At 43.1% G+C, this 17,843-nt stretch overlaps 1 protein-coding gene across 1 annotated transcript; it reads left to right on the top strand.

Moving 5' to 3' along the window:
* The first annotated feature begins 867 nt into the window (after positions 1-867).
* LOC143109984 (nesprin-3-like) lies at positions 868-16,895 on the top strand. Its single transcript, XM_076272791.1, has 18 exons — positions 868-1,090; positions 2,275-2,432; positions 2,662-2,834; positions 3,536-3,845; positions 5,080-5,235; positions 5,425-5,769; positions 6,875-7,011; positions 7,187-7,361; positions 8,406-8,588; positions 8,986-9,129; positions 9,999-10,133; positions 10,325-10,486; positions 10,775-10,941; positions 11,022-11,208; positions 11,568-11,726; positions 12,623-12,781; positions 14,535-14,582; positions 15,086-16,895. The coding sequence occupies exons 1-18, from the start codon at positions 967-969 to the stop codon at positions 15,278-15,280; spliced, it is 3,117 nt and encodes a 1,038-aa protein (XP_076128906.1). The 5' UTR covers positions 868-966; the 3' UTR covers positions 15,281-16,895.
* The last annotated feature ends 948 nt before the right edge of the window (positions 16,896-17,843 follow it).

Here is a 17,843-nt window from a genome sequence, read left to right as displayed (position 1 = left end):
TTCCTCACCCCATGCCACCTTCTATCCCTGTCCAGCTTGCATAATCATGCCCCCCCTCTCTAGGCCACTCTGAATCCAAATATTAGCAAATATTCAAAAACTTGGGTGTGCAACATTTACATTTATGGTCTGCTTTCTGACTATGCTTTTGTGTGGCTATTATACCATGGCCCCATGTGATCTTGTAAGCAATATTCAAACCAAAAACAACTACACACCCTGTAGGCCACTCTGAATGCATCAGTGTGAAAACATTAGAATATCAGACAAGTCTTTTGCTTGATGTTCAGGAATGGACAACTAACCATTTAATTAAAACATATTGACTAATCTCTTGTAGGCCCTGCACTGCATGTGTGACAAACCATAGTGATCCAATGATTGATAGCAGTCGCAGATCAACCCACTAGTTAACAATTGTTAAATTCGGTTTATAGTAGGCCTAGCTAATAGTTAATCACTACCCTAGATAAACTTAGAAAGACCACTGATAAAAATGTTAGCCTACTGGAGATAAGGGCTCAAAAGAGAAGGCAATTGATGTTTCAGACTTTCCCATAAGCGATGGCTCAAGAGTTTTCCCGGCAAAACTCTAATCAGGTTTCTTCACTTCTGCACTCCCTTTATCTGTCAGTTATTTAACCATTTGGCATAGCATTTTCAAGTTTGTGATTACAAGTGATTATTTTAGACAACAGTGAGGAATTGTAGCATAACAATGTATGTCTTTGTCAATTTATGTCATTTTTTTTCTAAGGTGGTTTCAAAAGCCATACAAGTTGCATGCCACTGCCCTGTTGATCCCGAGTCCCGACCGTGCCAAGAAGAGCCCTAGCCGGTCACTTCCCCGCGGGCTTTTATTTGAATCTGCGCAGGAACTATGTTGAACCAACAAGTTCGACTGCGCATGCTGCAGTCTGCCCTTCAAGGATATTGTTCACGGTCTAGCCAACAGTATGCAGTGAAATGAAGTCATATGCCAAGACCACACCACAACTTCGTTTCGTGAGAGGGAGTGATCAACTATGTTTGTATCGTGCTGTGGCTGAGCACGTTACAGGAGAATCAACACCACAGACTTGGAATTTAGGTACGGAACTACGCTAATATGTTCTAAATAAACCAATCTTGAACAGAAATATGTTTTGAATGAGCCAGTTAGGCCAATTAGCTATTCACAGTTATATTTGGGAACCGAATGTTTCCTAAAGCTACGTTACTGTTATTTGATAGGCTAACCCTTCGCTATTTATTTGTTACACTGTATCCACAGAAGCCTCGGCTAAGGTAGGCTACTTCGGTCTTTTTAACAGCTGTTGACAAGAGTAGGCAACATAAACATAAAGTTGGCTGACGCTACCGGTAGCCTACTCAGTTTATTCTCCTGATTATTGCTTTCTAACGGTACGTATCTGGAAAAAACACTCATAAGTAAAGAACTGATAAGTCTAATAATCTGTCTTTAGGTGTAAGCTACCATGGTTAAGGCTTTTGGAGAATGGTGCCTCCTCGATGGTATATATTTGGAATGTTTTTTTTTTCCTTCAGTTCTTCTGGAGACGAAAAAATGGGCAACACATTATTCAGGAAGCCCTCTCAGCACAGGGCAATGTTTAACCGTGATATCATAGCACAGTTTTACAGCACAGAGGTTAAAGCAACGAGGACTAGCAATCACATATTACACATACTAAAATATGTTGATATTCTTGAAACAGTTTAACCAGCATGCTAGAACATTTTTTGATTGCTCCCGTATTTGTGTCTTTGCGGTTCTCATTTTATATAGCCTTAGTCAGATGTTTGTGTTGATCCATGTGTCAGGGACCCTATCTTGTTGAACCAGTTTATTTTCAAGTAGGCTATTATTCCTCAACCTAGAAGTTTGTGTGTGCTTCTGTTAAACTGTTTTGTATAGGCCCATCAGTTTTGCTCAACAATTTGACTACTTTCATGATCTTATTTGCATACCCTAGGGTACATTTCTCTGAAATAGTATGCAAAAACACAGCCTTACATGAAAATCAAGCTGATTTCAACCTCAATTTCCTTTGACAAATGACCAGTGAGAAACTCAACTACACATACCAAATGTTTTTTTTTCATACTCACTTACACACACACACACACACACACACACACACACACACGCAGAGACTAACAATTTCTGACTATGCTCTGTGCCTGCAAAGGTCACCGTTCTTGATAATTTTGAACTTGTGTTGTTCGTCAGTTTAATTAACAGCCTGCGATCTTCCCTCTCCTCCCAAACAGCCACGCCCTGCATCATGACACAGCAGCAGCAGGTGAAGTTTGACCAGAGCCTGGACAGTGCTCTCTCATGGATCAAGGTGGTCCAGGAGAGACTTCGGCAAAATGACAACACACAGGGACCTAGAGAGGACTTAGAAGCCCGAGTCCGTGCGACAGAGGTATGGTTGTAGTGACTTGTGACGTATATGATACACAGAACTTACTTATATGCTTGATTTAGGCTATTATATTTGGAGCAACAAAAACTTGAATACATTTAAGACATGCAACAAACTGATTTACAGTATCTGTATATCATGGTCATTTATAACAAATAATATATTATGTGAAATTCTGTGATAACTGTTATAATTATGTCCTGTCTGTTGACACAATCTTGTGAACCAGGAGATCTGTGAGTGTGAGGAGGAGGGCAGGATGAAGGTGGATTTGGTAATGGTGACTGCGGAGTCCTTGCTGAGGACCATTAGCGAGGAGGACAGGGTCCATATTTGCACCAAGCTGAAGGAGCTCAAAGCATTGTGGGAGGAAACCTCTACGTACATCACACACTGCCACAGGTGCAGTAGGAACAGACACGATGACATCTCAAATCAGTTTTACCAAGCTGAATGATAATGTCAAAAACAATACCCACAGACCTCTGGTTATCTTAAAGGAGGTGACACATTCATTCTGGCCAAACAGAAATGTTCTGCTTTATGTTTCTTTTTCTTTTTTTGATGAAAATGTGTTGAGGCTTGAAATGATACTGCTGATGTAAAAGCCTGAAACATTTCCAACTTTTCCAGCATGCGTGTGATATGCATTCTGTTTCGATGTGTAAGATTGATATCTACAGAGTAGTACTGATTTAGTCATTTAGCTTAGAGTAGATTTTACACTATACCACCTGGTAGGCTTTAGTGTTATAGAAGGCCATCTAGCACACTTCACTAAGCCTCTCAAAGGCTTTTAATTCTGCTCAAGGTTACTTCCTGTGAAAAGAGAATTTCTCCTTGCCAATGTTGGCTTGTGCCTGCCTTAGGCCAGGCTTCTGTAAGGCACTTTGAGGCAATATCTATTGTTAATGCCGTCATGGATTGTACAATTAAATTCTTACTTGAATGCTTCTCTCCAGACTAGACAATTGGCTTAACTAAACTATATAACAGAGCAATAACAATATGATGTGCGTGTGTGTGTGTATCTGTGTGTGTGTGTGTGTGTGTGTGTGTGTGTGCGCGCGTGTGTGTGTGCGCACGCATTCCCTCTCCCCCAGTCGCGTGGAGTGGGTTTGGCTCCACTGGGGGGAATACCTGAAGGCCTACGAGGAGCTGTGGGCTTGGCTGCTGCGGACGCGTCAGGTCCTGGCCCCCGAGCCGGAGCTGCAGCTGGGCTCCCAGGAGAAGCTCTGGCAGCTGGAGCACCATCGGGTGCTGCTGGAGGACACCCAGCACCACGCCGCCCACCTGGGCCGGCTGCTGGAGGAGGCCGAGGTCCTCCACGTCCGCACGCTGGACGAGAGTGTGGGCCCCGAGGCGCGGCGGGACCTGGAGGGCGCTTACAACAAAGTGCTGGAGCAGGCCAAGGTAGGAGGCTGGGCCGACTGAGTGTTCAGACTTGTTCATGTTGTATTGTGGTAGCGGTGGTCTCGTAGTGAGGAATGTGGACTTGCAACATGGTACACCGGAAGGTCGTGAGTTCAGTCCCAAGGGCTGGCACTGCTGTGCATCTCACTTCACCCCACACTGCTCCAGGGGGACTGTTGTAGTCTGTCTGGATAAGAGAGTCAGCTGAGGTACACATAGTGTAATACAGATATTTATTACAAGATATAAACAACAAACAAGATATGTTGCATCAAAGCATCCAAAAAGTTAAAAAGGGTATTGTAATCAAGTCTGTCAAACTGTGTGTGTGTGCGTGTGTGTCCTGGACCAGTTTACTTTCAATTTGCACAGAAGGTAGAGAGAGTAGAGAGTTACCATATCTCTATCCAACCACATAATGATCCGGATCAGGATCCCGGTGCATGGATTCCAGTGATTCCCAGAGAATTGAATTCCATTTGTGGTGGTTGGCTTGCAGAATTAACTTGAGTGCAACAGTTTTTAACAAATTACCACAGCGTGGTTATGATGCTAACCAGATTTAAGCACAATTTAGTACAACCTGGAAATTCATTGTGTGGTGGTCAATGTTGATAATGTGGTGGGCCGCCACAAATAAGTAAATGTATGGGAAACACTGGATTCATCCCACAGTTGTCTGACTGCTCTTGTTTATTAGACTGCACTTGTATATTTATTAGACTCAGCAGGTTAGCTGTTTAAGGTGGTCTGTTTAATCGTGCCTGTTTGGGAGATGTGAAAATCTTTTCTTGGGAGTGGCAAAAAAAACGTCCTTTCACATTACCCTGAATGTGGGTTGATGGGAGAGACACACTCGAAACATTCCAGTGCCATTAAAGAATGCCTTTGCTAGTCAGCACAAACAAGAGGAGTGGCATTGTCCTCAAGTGAGATGATTAATGGTGTTGGTGACGAGACCGTCTGCTGCGTTGTAGGCATCATTAATGTGATCATTAATTTTAATGTGCTGTTTAAATGGGCCTGTTGTAATGGCATAACAGCTCTTTCTCACTAAAGCAGAACAAGTACCCATATAGGCATTAACCTACCTACTGTATCTGTTGCTCCGTCTGGGCATGTTTAGCTCTTATCTTCCTCTCAGTGTTACTATCACTATTCCCCCCCAGGCCTTTTGCATTTCTGAATGTCTTGTGTAAGTGAACAAAATCCTCCTACTGATCCCTGTCTTCAGGAAAGAGTGTCTTTGCTGGAGAGGATTGTCGAAGAGCAGAGGGCTTATGACAACCTTGTTGAAGACTTCAGATCGTGGCTGGCATCCCAGACCCAGAGAGTGAATCAGGCTTTGGATGCTGAGGACTCAGCAGACAACAACATGGAAACACTCCAGGTAGACCTGTCAAGCTCAGTCGGCTGCAGTGCAGTAATGAGACGAAATATGTCCATGCCTAAGGATCATATCTCCATTCCATTTCCAAGCACACTGGCTTTATTGTCTTCCCCCTGAAAGGCCTTAGTGTTTGTATCTATTTTTACATGAAGTCAAACGACAATGTGTTTAACCACTCTGTTTAACCAGGAGCTCTATGATACAGTGAGCAGCAGAGAAGGGTCTTTGTCTCGCATTGAGTCTGTGGCCATCGGGGTGAAGCACAGCTCCTCTCCAGGGGGGGCCGAGCGGATCTCCCAGGAAACGGAGGCTCTGCGCTGGGCGTGGGAGCGGCTGAGGGAGCGGCTCGCGGCCGAGCGGGAGGCCCTGCGCGAGCGCCGGCAGTCCCAGGAAGCCCGGGTCTCGCTGACCAACCAGCTGGAGGAAGAGGTTGCCCGGCTCCACGCTCAGACGCAGAGGTTCTCCAGACAGCTGGAGGGAGACAGCGAGGATGGAGGGGAGCAGGACGCTCTGGACGCATGGAGGACGTCCACTGTGAGTACACAGAGATGGAGCCCACCACATAGAGTCCTCTCAGTATTGTCTGAGAATATATTGTTATTATAAGTTATAGACCCTTTCAACAATAAAAACAAAAACAATGCTTGAACGTTCTATTTGGTTTCCAATCTACTTCCTCTGCATTAAGACAGAGACGGTTGATAATTGATGTATATTAAGGATCTTTGATTAAGATAACATATGGAATGTTAAAACAGAAGCCTTGTGGGGCCAACTATGATGCTGATAATGGAACTCTCTTGAAAGGGTCTATATGTTATTAATGTGGGCGAATCGTGCTCAACTCAAAAATGAAAGAGCAAATTGGCTTGCACAAGGCTCAACTGCACAGCACACTGTGATTGTTTATTGCTTTTCACCAACTGAAACAAAATAGAAAGACAAAAAGTCATAGTGTCAAAAGTCATGGTGGGCTGCCTATGTATTTTCCTTGATCTGGTCTCAGAATTAAACAATATCGGTTGTTAAATTAGTAACCAGTTCTATTTGTGTCTGATGGAAGAGTTCAAATCAAACATGTGTTGTTATGGAGCAAGATTACAACTAGTTGCTCAAGGCAGTGAGTAAAGCTAATAAAGATCAAATATCTCCCTGTAGGCATGCAGTGGGTCAGGGGTAAAGAAAGAAAGGACCCTCCTTCACTTTCACTCACTCAAATCATCACTGAGTACGGTGTGTTTTGTGTGATGAAGGAATTTTCTCTGCAGGCAGTTTAGGGGCATAACCAGTTGCAAAGCAAATGAACTGCGCCCACTGAAAACATTGCAGGAATTTATGCATCATACCTCATATAAAACTTAGGTTATGTTTTGAAGCGTTTATTTTGTCTGAATGTATATTTCTTTCCCTGGTATCCCTGCAGCTTTCAAGTTTGAGAATTACAGTCCTATTATCCACAGGCCTAGTTCATATTGAAGTCTGTTTATATCCCTGCTCTGTGCTGGGGAGGTTGTGGTTTAGAGGTTTGTGTGTGTGTGTGTGTGTGTGTGTGTGTGTGTGTGTGTGTGCATGTGGAGAATGCTGACTTGGTCTGCTTTTACCAGAATAATGTGGAATTTTAATGACTAATCCCGCTCAGGATATCCTCAGTGCCATGGCAACTGAGGAGCCCAGTGTGGAACAGCTGAAGGCGGAGCTGAAGAAACTGTTGCGATATTCCCATGACGCCACGTCCCTGTCTGACCGCTTGCTGGGCTGCATAAAAGAGTTTCAGGGGTCAGTTATTACACATCCTGCTTGACTAAATCCTAATTCCACCAACTAATTCAGTTGTGCAGACAGTCATTCTATGATTAAATCAAGCATGTATTTTCTAGACTAGGTCAGATTGGACTGTGGGTAAATTGCAATGGAGCTCAATGCTTTTTTTTGTCTTCCTAATGTCTGTTAGGGTGAAAAGCCGGGCATTCAGGCTGTGTGCGGAGAGAGAGGCCAGTTTGACAAATCGCCTTTGGGATCTGCTACAGGACCACAGCCGGTGGAATCAGATGGCCACAAAGATGCTGGAAGTGCCTTTGGAGTCGATTGAATCCAGACATATCGCCCCTGTGCTGGAGAATGTGGAGGTACGGCTCTGCCTAACAACAAACAGACTCCTCTGTCCCTCAACAAGAGCCTCTGGGGGAAGGAGACATGGTTAGCTAAAGAGGGAATTATGGGCCATCTGAATCCGGAAGCAGCGTCCTTGTGCTGTAAAATGTGGGGGTGCGGCTTTGCCTAATAAGCAGACGCCTCTGTCACTCAACATGTGGCCTAGAGGAAGGCGCACAGTGAGCTGAAGATGGAATTCTGGGCCATCTGCTCAGACTAAGATTGTAAAGTAGCTTGAAATTATCAGGTATGGTAATGCTCCTAGTGCCTCCGGCTTAGGTCAATGGCTCTTTCACTTTCTGTGTCACTCAGCAGAGACACACCCTACTCTTGACTAGCGCAGACTGTAAACCAGACACAAGGCATCTGATTGGCCGGGTGCCAACTGGAAGAAAAAAAAATCCAACTCTCTTTAACACATTCCTTGGGTCCTAAACATAGACACGGGCATGTGTGTGTCACCAACATGCACTCACTCACCCCCCCCCCCCCCCCCCCCCCCAAAACACACACACACAGACACACACACACACACACATGCAAACAGTCACTTTTTGCATTTGTTTAGGTAGGTGTCACGCATAGTTAATAAAAACAATAAGCAAATATGCTGTGGGAAAAAGGAACAAAACTGTCCTTGTTTTCACACACCTTCCGTGCTAAAGGTACTTGGTTTTAACTTCTGTGTGATCTGACCGCAGACATCATTTTACACCAGGGTGTAGTCTGATGTGACTTTCAGGTAGCCTACATGTACATGAGTCATAGAGGAGTAATAAAAGATTGAGCAACTACTACAGACATAATCAGTTTTAACAATATATTGTATATCACCATCAGAATAAATGATCTCCATTGTGAGAATGCCTTTGTAGTGCTGTGTTTGTAGTTTTCCAGTAATCTTTTGTTGTGCACACTCATTTATAGAGCTTTCCAACTATCCCAGCATTCAAATCCCTTTTTCAGATGAATGCCTCACACTCACTCATTCACATATGTGTGTTCTGTTGCTGAGGCAGAAGTTGCTGCAGCACAGGCATGGTTTGGAGGAAAGGCAGAGAACCATGCCGCTGAGAGAGGACTCGTTACACTGTGGCCGTGGATCTGAGAAAGCCCAGAGTCTCCTGAAAGAGCTCAGCTTGGCGTTTGGGAAGAGGGACGAGCTCTATGAGAAACTCCAACAGAGGAAGGTCCACCTGCAGGTATGACTCGCCTCGGGTCTTGCTAGGGCAAATATAGTTCAGACGCTTCACTGTAGAGATTGCGCATCTACAAAAAACCCTGTTTGGTTTGTCATTTCATTTTGACAACCATTGATTCTGCATGGCTGCTCAAGCCATCATCTTACTGAAGCCTTGATATTATATTTCAAATGTTCTACACATGGAAGCTCTGGGTTCCTACCCACATGGCTCTGCAAGACTAATTGGACAGAGGCTCTCATTGCTGCCTAACACAATGAAATGCATTTGCTTGGTCAGAGGGCAGAAACCAACAGCTTCTTATATGATGTACTGTATGTTAACATTAGCCAGGAGGTGTTGAAGAATATTTTGAGAAGCATGTCTTTATAATAATTACTCTTCTTTTTTTCACTAGGGGATGCTGTCCAATGTGGATCAGTTTGATAAAGGATATGAATCCATATTAAAACATCTAGACTCTCTCAGAGAGAAACTAACATCTGTTGGCACACTGCAACCTGACCTACAGGCCAAAAGGAATCAGAATGACCAGCTAAAGGTACACATGTGTCCATTAATTTCAGCCCTTCTGTAAAAAGAACTAAATGGCTCTGCCCAGGGGCGCCACTAGGGTTGTATTCCATAGTACGCACCATACGTTTTTACACCCGCACCAACCCGACTCGTCATGACGTGCCTTAGCCCCAAAAAGGCTGAGAACCTCTGCTTTACGCATTAACTGAATCCCTGTTCCAACCAGTGTTTTATTTTTAAAAAATAAGCCTTCAGAGGTAAGCAAACAATTCAACATTTTAAACATGTGTAGACCGTGACCGTAGAGGACAATCTCTCACTGCTGTCAAGAACAGTATGCCTACATCTTTTAACGTTACGGTTAAACGCCTGAAAAATATTAAGCTGCTGCTGTTGTTTTCTTTTCATGACTGAATGATTTAGGCTATTATCCTATGAATGAATGGAACGTTGTGTTTTTAAGCGCCAGAATTGACCTATCCAAAGCCACGCCCGAAAACCGCCACAGGTCAATCGTTATCATGTCATGACAATGCTACGTTTTCATAATATAGTCTATCTTTCCTTGCACACCATATTCCAGTTTTATTCGGAATAATGCCAATATTCAGATTGCACATGAGTCAATAAATATAGGCTAGTTGTCACACAAGTTTTTTTTATTGTTGTAGGCTAATATTGAATGATTTCACAAATAAAGCCGTGAAAAAATTGTACGCACAGTGCGTACAGGATTACGCCTGCCGGCGCCACTGGCTCTGCCCATTGATTAGTAATCCAAATGTGTTTAAACTAAACATGGGCAACTGAAAGTGCCATCTTTGTGATTATTAGATGCCAAGACAAGGATGAGGTAAATATGGGCATATGTGTTATTGATGTGCAACTCTGCAGGTAATCCTGGCCGAGTTGGAGGCCATCCAAGCTGATTTCACATCTCTACAAGTGCTGGTTTCAGACAACTTAAGCAACATGAAAAGATTCAACTTTCTCCATGCCGAGTGGAAAAATATGCTCAGTGGAGCCAAGGTAAGCCAGGCCCTTCACTGAGTTGCAGGTTACAGTACATGCAGGAATTGCTGAAGTGGAACAGATGGTGTTTGTGTGTGTGCGTATGTATGCTTGTGTGTGCCTGTGTGTTTGTGTGGATTTGTAATCCTCTGCATGATCTAAGGACACTTAACTACATCTTAGTCTGATTAACTTATGTGTCTTGTCAGGTGAAACTGAAGGAGAGCACTCAGAATGTGGCAGAGCATGACGAGTTTGGCCGGAGCCTGTTAGACCTGGAGAGCTGGCTAAAGGCCATGCAGGAGAGACTTGCTGCTTCTGGTGCCGTGTCTGGGGATGGAGGCCCAGATGATGTCCAGACAGACATCCAGGTCTGCATCTACTTGTTGTGGCCTTATGTTATAGTGCAGGAGGTTGAGTTTGGAATTGAGGGCATTTAGTTAAAGTGACAGAGGAAAGACAATTATTTTTTTTAAATCATGTGGAGGCCAATTAAGAATTGTTTGAATGATAAGAAGCACTCGAAATTAAAGTGTCATGTGCGAAGATACTACAGTTTTTATGTTTAATCAGGCTTCTTGATATATCAAATGATTACCAATGTAGAACACTATCTAATCCCTCTATATAAATAACATGGTCTATTCTTTTTGTCAAAGTTTGAAGGCCTTCTAGAGAAGGAGATACAGTTACACCAGATAGAGGTGCTGGGTCAACGAGTGATGGCCAGGACGTCCAAGGAGGGCCAGGAGCAAATCCCGCCGGTTTTGCTGAGGCTGAGAGAATCCTGGAACTCAATACACAACCTCTGCACTCAACGTCAAATGTAGGTCATCTTAATCTGATTGCGTGTGACGTGTCAAATGAAACCTTGTGAGTAACATTGTTTGTGTTGTTTGTCCATAGTCATCTGCTACTGGCGGAGAGAGACCACACACACTCAAAGGAGCGTATGGAGACTGCAGATGGGCTCCCTCTAGGGGACGTTTCTGGAAGTTCTCTGAGCCACAGGATAAAACCTACAGGAGAGACTGAGGGAAGGTCGTCTACTACTATGTTGTCCTTTGAGGGCCAACTGGCATCGGATGCAGGGGTATCGTAACAGCTCTCTTATTCTATGTTGAAAAGTCTAATACGTAGTTAGTCCAATAGTGATTATGTGTCTGTTTGTGTCTAACATGTGGTCTTATGCTTACCATATTGTCATGTTCGTGTCCATTGAATGATGGAGTTAAGATGCAGGTTCTAAAATGGCACAGCAGCCTCAAAGTACAACCAATAAATAGATAGACAGTGTCAGGGTAGATAAAAATTGCCCTTGAATTAGAAAAATTCTAAATATCATGCTTTCAGAAATCCCTTCAGAATTGACTCCCATATTCAGTATTTTACATTAAGATCCCAAATTGAGCCACTCATCCAGCTCATGCAGCTCTGTCTTCTGGCCTGCAGGGCTCTGGAAAGGGTTCAGGGCGTGGTCAGGGTGAAGGAGGATCTGGTAAACACAGAGAGGTCTTTGAGGCTTGGCTGAAAAGGGGGAATGTGGAACTCTCAAGTTACAAGGCGCCTCTAAGCGGAAAAGAACTCCAAGCCCAGCAACAGAAGCTTCAGGTGAGGTGGCGTTTGTGTATAGTCCCAGCATTTGTTGTTGGTGCAATTTACATTTTGACGCCTTAACCTGCTATTTTTACATGCTTCAGATCAGATCAGATCAACTTTATTGTCCACAGGAGGGAAATTAGTCCTGGGCATCAAGTACCACTGACAGCTGTTTTCAATCAAGACATACATTATTGCAGGGGTGTCAAACTCATATAATGCATTCTCATGGCCATTACAATATTTCTTTATGGGTATCAGAGTGTTGTTTGATATACTCATTTACTATACCCACTTCTGAGCAAACAAGTACAAATCATGTATTGCTGTCATATACTGCTCTTTCTCTCTTAAAATACCCTACTTCCATGTCAGTTTTTTTGCCTCTTCCTTCCTGAGGATGGTTTGTAGTCCTAGGTTAAATCAATTTATTTTTATCATGAAGATATTGCTTATTAACCATTGTTGAAGACAACTGGATGTGAATATCTTTTTTTTTTCTTCTAAATTTCCCCTTCCTACCCAAAACATCTGGTATGAAACCCGCTGGCGGGACTGATCTGGCCCCCGGGCCATATTTTTGACACCCCTGCGTTAGTGGAACAGGCAAAATAGGTATACAGACCACACGCAATTCAATGACAGTGGTGTTGCGCGTCACATTTGAGGTGATATATAAATAAATAAATAAATAAATAAATAACAGTATTACACAGGCCAGTCGCCTACCTTGAGTAATGACATGTTACATGTCACATTTTAGGTTATATATAAATAAAGAAAGAAATAAATAACAGTATTATTCAGTCCCATTGCCTACCCTGAGTAATGACATGCCTTCAGGTACGCAAACCATGTGACTGTTTTCAGGTTCTTACTGTATATATTCTATTCTGTTCTATTCTCAGGAACTTCGTGCTGACCTGGGTCAAGGTCATGACCTGTTCCAGAGGATGATCTCTGCTGGGACTGAAGGTCAGGTTCTAGAGGACCTGAGGTATCACTGGATGCTTTACAGGACCAAATTACACGACTGTGGAGACCCGCAGGCACATCCAGAGCTCAAGGTGATCATGAATGGACTGTTGTTGCTACTGATTCAGATGCTATAGAACACCTTGGTGTCTCTGTTCAGACTGGCATCTCAGGAATAGAACAATTGAAATTATAGGTGTCATATAGACTTCAAATAATTATGACCGCCGCGCAGCGAAACTATAGGTTTAGTCAGATTTTTTTTCTTCTTTTTCGCATGCACAAATTTCCGTCAATGATTCCCGGGACACTGAAAGACCGGGGTACACGAAACTTGGTGGGCATGTAACCCCACATGGATAGCATGGAACCATCGTTTTTCGTTTTGATCTGTAGCCCCCCCGCTGGACTGGACCCCCCAAAAGGAGGGTAGGGCAGACACAGTTTTCTGTGAAAATCTCGAGAACCGTAGGGATTAGGAGGACCATTTGTTTTTGTATGTTGATCTCAAGGGGCCATGTCAACCCATTCCATAACTCATTTCATGTATAGCGCCACCTAGTTAAACACAAAAAAGTAAAAATGAGGTGTTGTAATCGCAGGTATCTGTGACCTAACATAGTCAAAACTGCACGAAATTGGAAGTGTATAATCATTATGACACCCTCTGTATGCACGCCAAGTTTCGTGGAATTCCGTTCATGGGGGGCCACACAATAAATTAATTTATGTTACTATACACCAACTGGCCTGTAGGTGGCCGGAGACAGTTTTCTGTGAATATCTCGAGAACTGTAGGGCCTAAGAGGTCCACCTTTTTTATGTATGTTGGTCTTAAGGGGGCATGTCAACCCATCCCATTACCACTTATTTCATGTATAGCGCCACCTAGGTAAAAATTAAAAAGCAAAAAATTAGGTGTTTTCATCACAATATCTCTGGCTGACAAGGTCAAAACTGCACGAAATTAAAAGTGTAGGATCATTATGACACCCTCCGAATGCATGCCAAGTTTTGTGTACTTTTGTTCATGGGGGGCCTTACAATAAAATAATGTATGTGTACATTTAGTGACGTACACCAACAAGGATTCCCGGGACACTGAAAGACCGGGGTACACAAAACTTGGTGGGCATGTAACCCCACATGGATAGCATGGAACCGTCGTTTTTCGTTTTGATCTGTAGCCCCCCCGCTGGACTGGACCCCCCGAAAGGAGGGTAGGGCAGACACAGTTCTCTGTGAATATCTTGAGAACTGTAGGGACTAGGATGACCATTTTTTTCCGTATGTTTGCCTCCAGGGGTCATGTTAACCCATTTCATGTGCACACATGTGCACAAACAGATACACACACACATACATTCAGAGTAATCATACGTATGACACATACTCACACAGTAGACATATGTACGCTTGCATGCACAGGCACATACGCAGGCACACACACAAGCACGCACACACACACACACACACACACACACACACATAACATAAACATGTACATGCACACATGCACACAATTCAAAAATTTCTCAGAATTATGAACAGGCAAGATGGAGGTGGGGTTGTATAAAATGAATTTTACATGTGAAATCTATGAACTAATCATGTTTTGGTACTTGTTGTCTAGCAGATATCAGTGAGAATTGAGTGTGGATAATGCAATTTAGTGAGACAGTTAGAATCATATAGGCCTTTCAGCGTGATTTATTTTTCCGGAAAAAATGTGCTGGACTGGGCGGCGGACATATTTTGTACCGCTCTGCGGTACTTCTAGTTTCTGTCATCCTAGACCTTCACAATGCATTGATGTCTCTGTTCACTTCGACATGTGTTTCACAGGCCAGTCGGGTACCTAAGCAGAAACGGACTGTCACAGAAATGAGAACGGTAAGATATTCCTAAAACCATGTGTTATAATATTTGGTACCTCTGGAATTTTACACAACTCTGCTGGCAGTGAGCTGGACAAATTCATTTAGACTCTAAGGGTTAATTTCCATTGGAGTCCAAGGCTAGCTCAAGCCTTTTCTTTGGGCTTAAGCATTAGTGAATAGCCTCAGTCTTCTATTTTCAGTACAAGTTGTAATGGCCACTCCAGAATCAAACTGAGGCAATCTGGCCGACGGCCCTGGTCTAGTCCATGGAAACCAAAAAAAATGGTCCTGACAGGATAGAATTGTACCGCCTAATAGCTTTCTGATTTTTACACATAGTTTTTTGACATTACATCAAAACAGTTACTACTTCACATTTTGTCGCTATTTCTAGGCAATTACTGCACATCATAGCCCCTTTAATTGTGCTTTCTACTGCACATCATAGCCCCTTTCACCTGCCTCGATTGACGTCTATGTGATGACTCTGTCCATATCTTTTACTGTCTATGGCAGGCCCAGAAGAGCAGCAGTGGCTTCCTGCAGCGGGTGTGCTGCGCGGCGCTTCCTCTCCAGCTGCTGCTCCTCTCGCTGCTCCTGCTGGCCTTCCTGCTGCCGCTCACCTACGAGGGCAACAGCTGCTCGCTTGTCAACAACTTCGCCCGTTCCTTCAAGGTCATGCTTCGCCACGACGGCCTGCCACCCACCTGAGCCAACACTTACTGTGGCCTGCGTTCGGAACATCAACTCATTCACTACATAGTGCTTTGAATAGCGAAGAACTTTACAATGGATATTCTGAACATAGTCTCAGTTAGAACAGGATGAATGTTCGTTTACAGACTTTTGACGGTGCTCTCTTTTCCTCTGCTGGCAGTGCTGCAGTCTTACAGGTTTCTTACAAAAAATGTTTAATGTTTATGTTTTGGATAAGCTGGATGAAGGTAGCTAATTTTTAATCATCTGCCAACCATGCAGTTGTTAGCAAAGCCAGGCTTGCAAGACTTTGCAAAACTACTTAGCTCATTTGTTTTAAACAAAAAGTTCCTGCTGCTTTCAAAACAAAATTAAACAGAATGTAATGGTACTTAGTTACCAAGTATGTAGTGGTCAGGCTTGTGCAAAATTCCAGAATTGAATTGAAACTGGCTCTTAAATTCCAATTCAATTCTTGAATTTCACTGGCATTTCAATTGAGGTAACAAACAGGAAGCAGAATTGCAATTTGAATTCTGCACAACCCTGGTAGTGGTATAAGGAGAAATTATACTAGCAGTCTATTAGTCACATATGATAATGTTGGCACATATTATTATATAAATGTGTTGAAACAGTTTTGTTATCTACAACAAAGATAGGTTTAACTACATCCAAAGCTTCAGGTCTCGTCTGATTTGTACCAATAAGATTGTTTGCATATATTCCGCTTGTTACAGAATTTTGTTTGCTAATACACTGACTAAATAGTACAGTCACATACTCATACCCTGTCGGGGCAATGCAATGCAAAGTGTTGCCTAACTAAATTACTGTTTTTCATCTCTGTAGGTTGGCTTGCCTCCATGGTTTATTTATCTACTGTAAGCTTTGAACCAAAAATATTGTATATGAACTTTTGTTTTTGCTTTGAGAAATACATGATTTTTTCAACCTGAGCTCTCTATCTATTTTTTGGGTCTGCATTTAGACCCCAAATGATCCATAAATAGAGCCCAGGTTAAAAATGTTCTTTTTAATGCAGCCATGTCATAACCTGACGAGCCAGACCCATATTAAAATGTAGGGTCTGGGCACTCACCGTTCGCAGTGCTCAGTCCGAGGGGCGGGATAATCGGTTGTCTTTCAAATTCCCTCCTCACGCAATAGTCCCATGCGTTTCCCCACCAGCGGAGCTAGTTGGCTAGTTCAAACTTTTGCCAACTTAAAACAAGCTTAACTCATGTCACACTGTTGGCCAACAGCAACATCCATCTTCTTTGTTTTCAAGTAGCAGGGAATTCAAGCCAAACCGTTGCAACTCTGACATCAATCATTATGTTAAGCCCGCCTAACGACTCTATACACGATTTGATTGGCCTGATTGAAGTTTAATTTTTCGAGCTCACAAGCCAACGGAGAGTTGCTAGACTAGCCCTGGAAGCAAATGTAATTTGCTGCCGCTAGGGTGCGTCTAGATTTCTAGGCTAGCCATGTCATGCAATGGAAAATGAGTTACGAGTGTCAGAGTGCCTTCCAAAACTTTGATATTTTCTCTGCTTGACAATGATCAATCTGCCTCTGTCCCAACAGGTGTGGGAATGTTTTATAAATAAATGCATGATGCCTCTCCAATTTGTCTTTCATTGTTCATCTTTAAATGATGCTTCACCAAAGAGGTGTGTATGGTTCTGTCCAGTACGCCACTACTTGGCACAGTTAATTACTAGAAAGGCCAAATGATTTGGTTATCCAGGTCCCAAGTCAGGGTTAAAGGTTAAGGTTATGCAGGGTCATACATGAAATATTGCTCACATACTTCTGTTTCTGTTTCATGGCAGTTGAAAGCCTCCAGGCCTCCCCTGTAGGTCACCTCATGTTTCACATCACAAATTGTTGGTAATTTAGTTAGGTACATGTAAAGCCTGCATGAATGCTGACTTGCGGAAAGGGCTCAATGAGTGAACCCTCATGCACTTCACAATATCACAGTGGAACAACCCTAAGACCATAAAAACTTCCTGGGAACATGTATCTATCTAGGGACTATGGGCCCTATTGTGCACCTGGCGCAACAGGGCACAAAGATTGACACAAGTCTTATGGTACATGTCCATTATTGCGGCGCACATTCGCTTGCAGACGCCTAGTCCTCTCCTCATCGCCACTTGTGGGCATGTAGTAGGCTAAAGTCTATGGTGTAGCATTTTATTTAATCAAAATACACAATGCCAGCAGACGCAGGTAGGCTACTAAAGTGGAGGTAGCCTACTTAACATGCAATACTGTTAACCAATGCAAGGAATTTTAACATATTTTATTGAAACGCTCACAAATATCACTGACATATTCCTCCAAAGCACCATTCTGTCTTGGTTCAAGTCGCCAACAAGGTATTTTTGATAGGATGCAGTGGTGAACTTAATGGCTTTGCCACTAACTTATATATTTTCATTAAACCAAGACGATTATCAGGCGAAACAAAATTTTTGCCAGACCGGTAGACTCATGGAGGTATATATAACTGGAGAGAGGTCCTGCCCTCCATACAAATGAATGGTGGTGGCTAGGCTAGTAA

This window comes from Alosa pseudoharengus, unplaced genomic scaffold (assembly GCF_046254945.1).
Source record: "Alosa pseudoharengus isolate Yale_2024_CS ecotype anadromous, Long Island Sound unplaced genomic scaffold, YU_APseudo_1.1 YU_APseudo_1.1_scf_7, whole genome shotgun sequence".
In the NCBI taxonomy this organism is placed as follows: domain Eukaryota; kingdom Metazoa; phylum Chordata; class Actinopteri; order Clupeiformes; family Clupeidae; genus Alosa; species Alosa pseudoharengus.
This window is presented reverse-complemented; position numbering and strand designations above follow the sequence as displayed.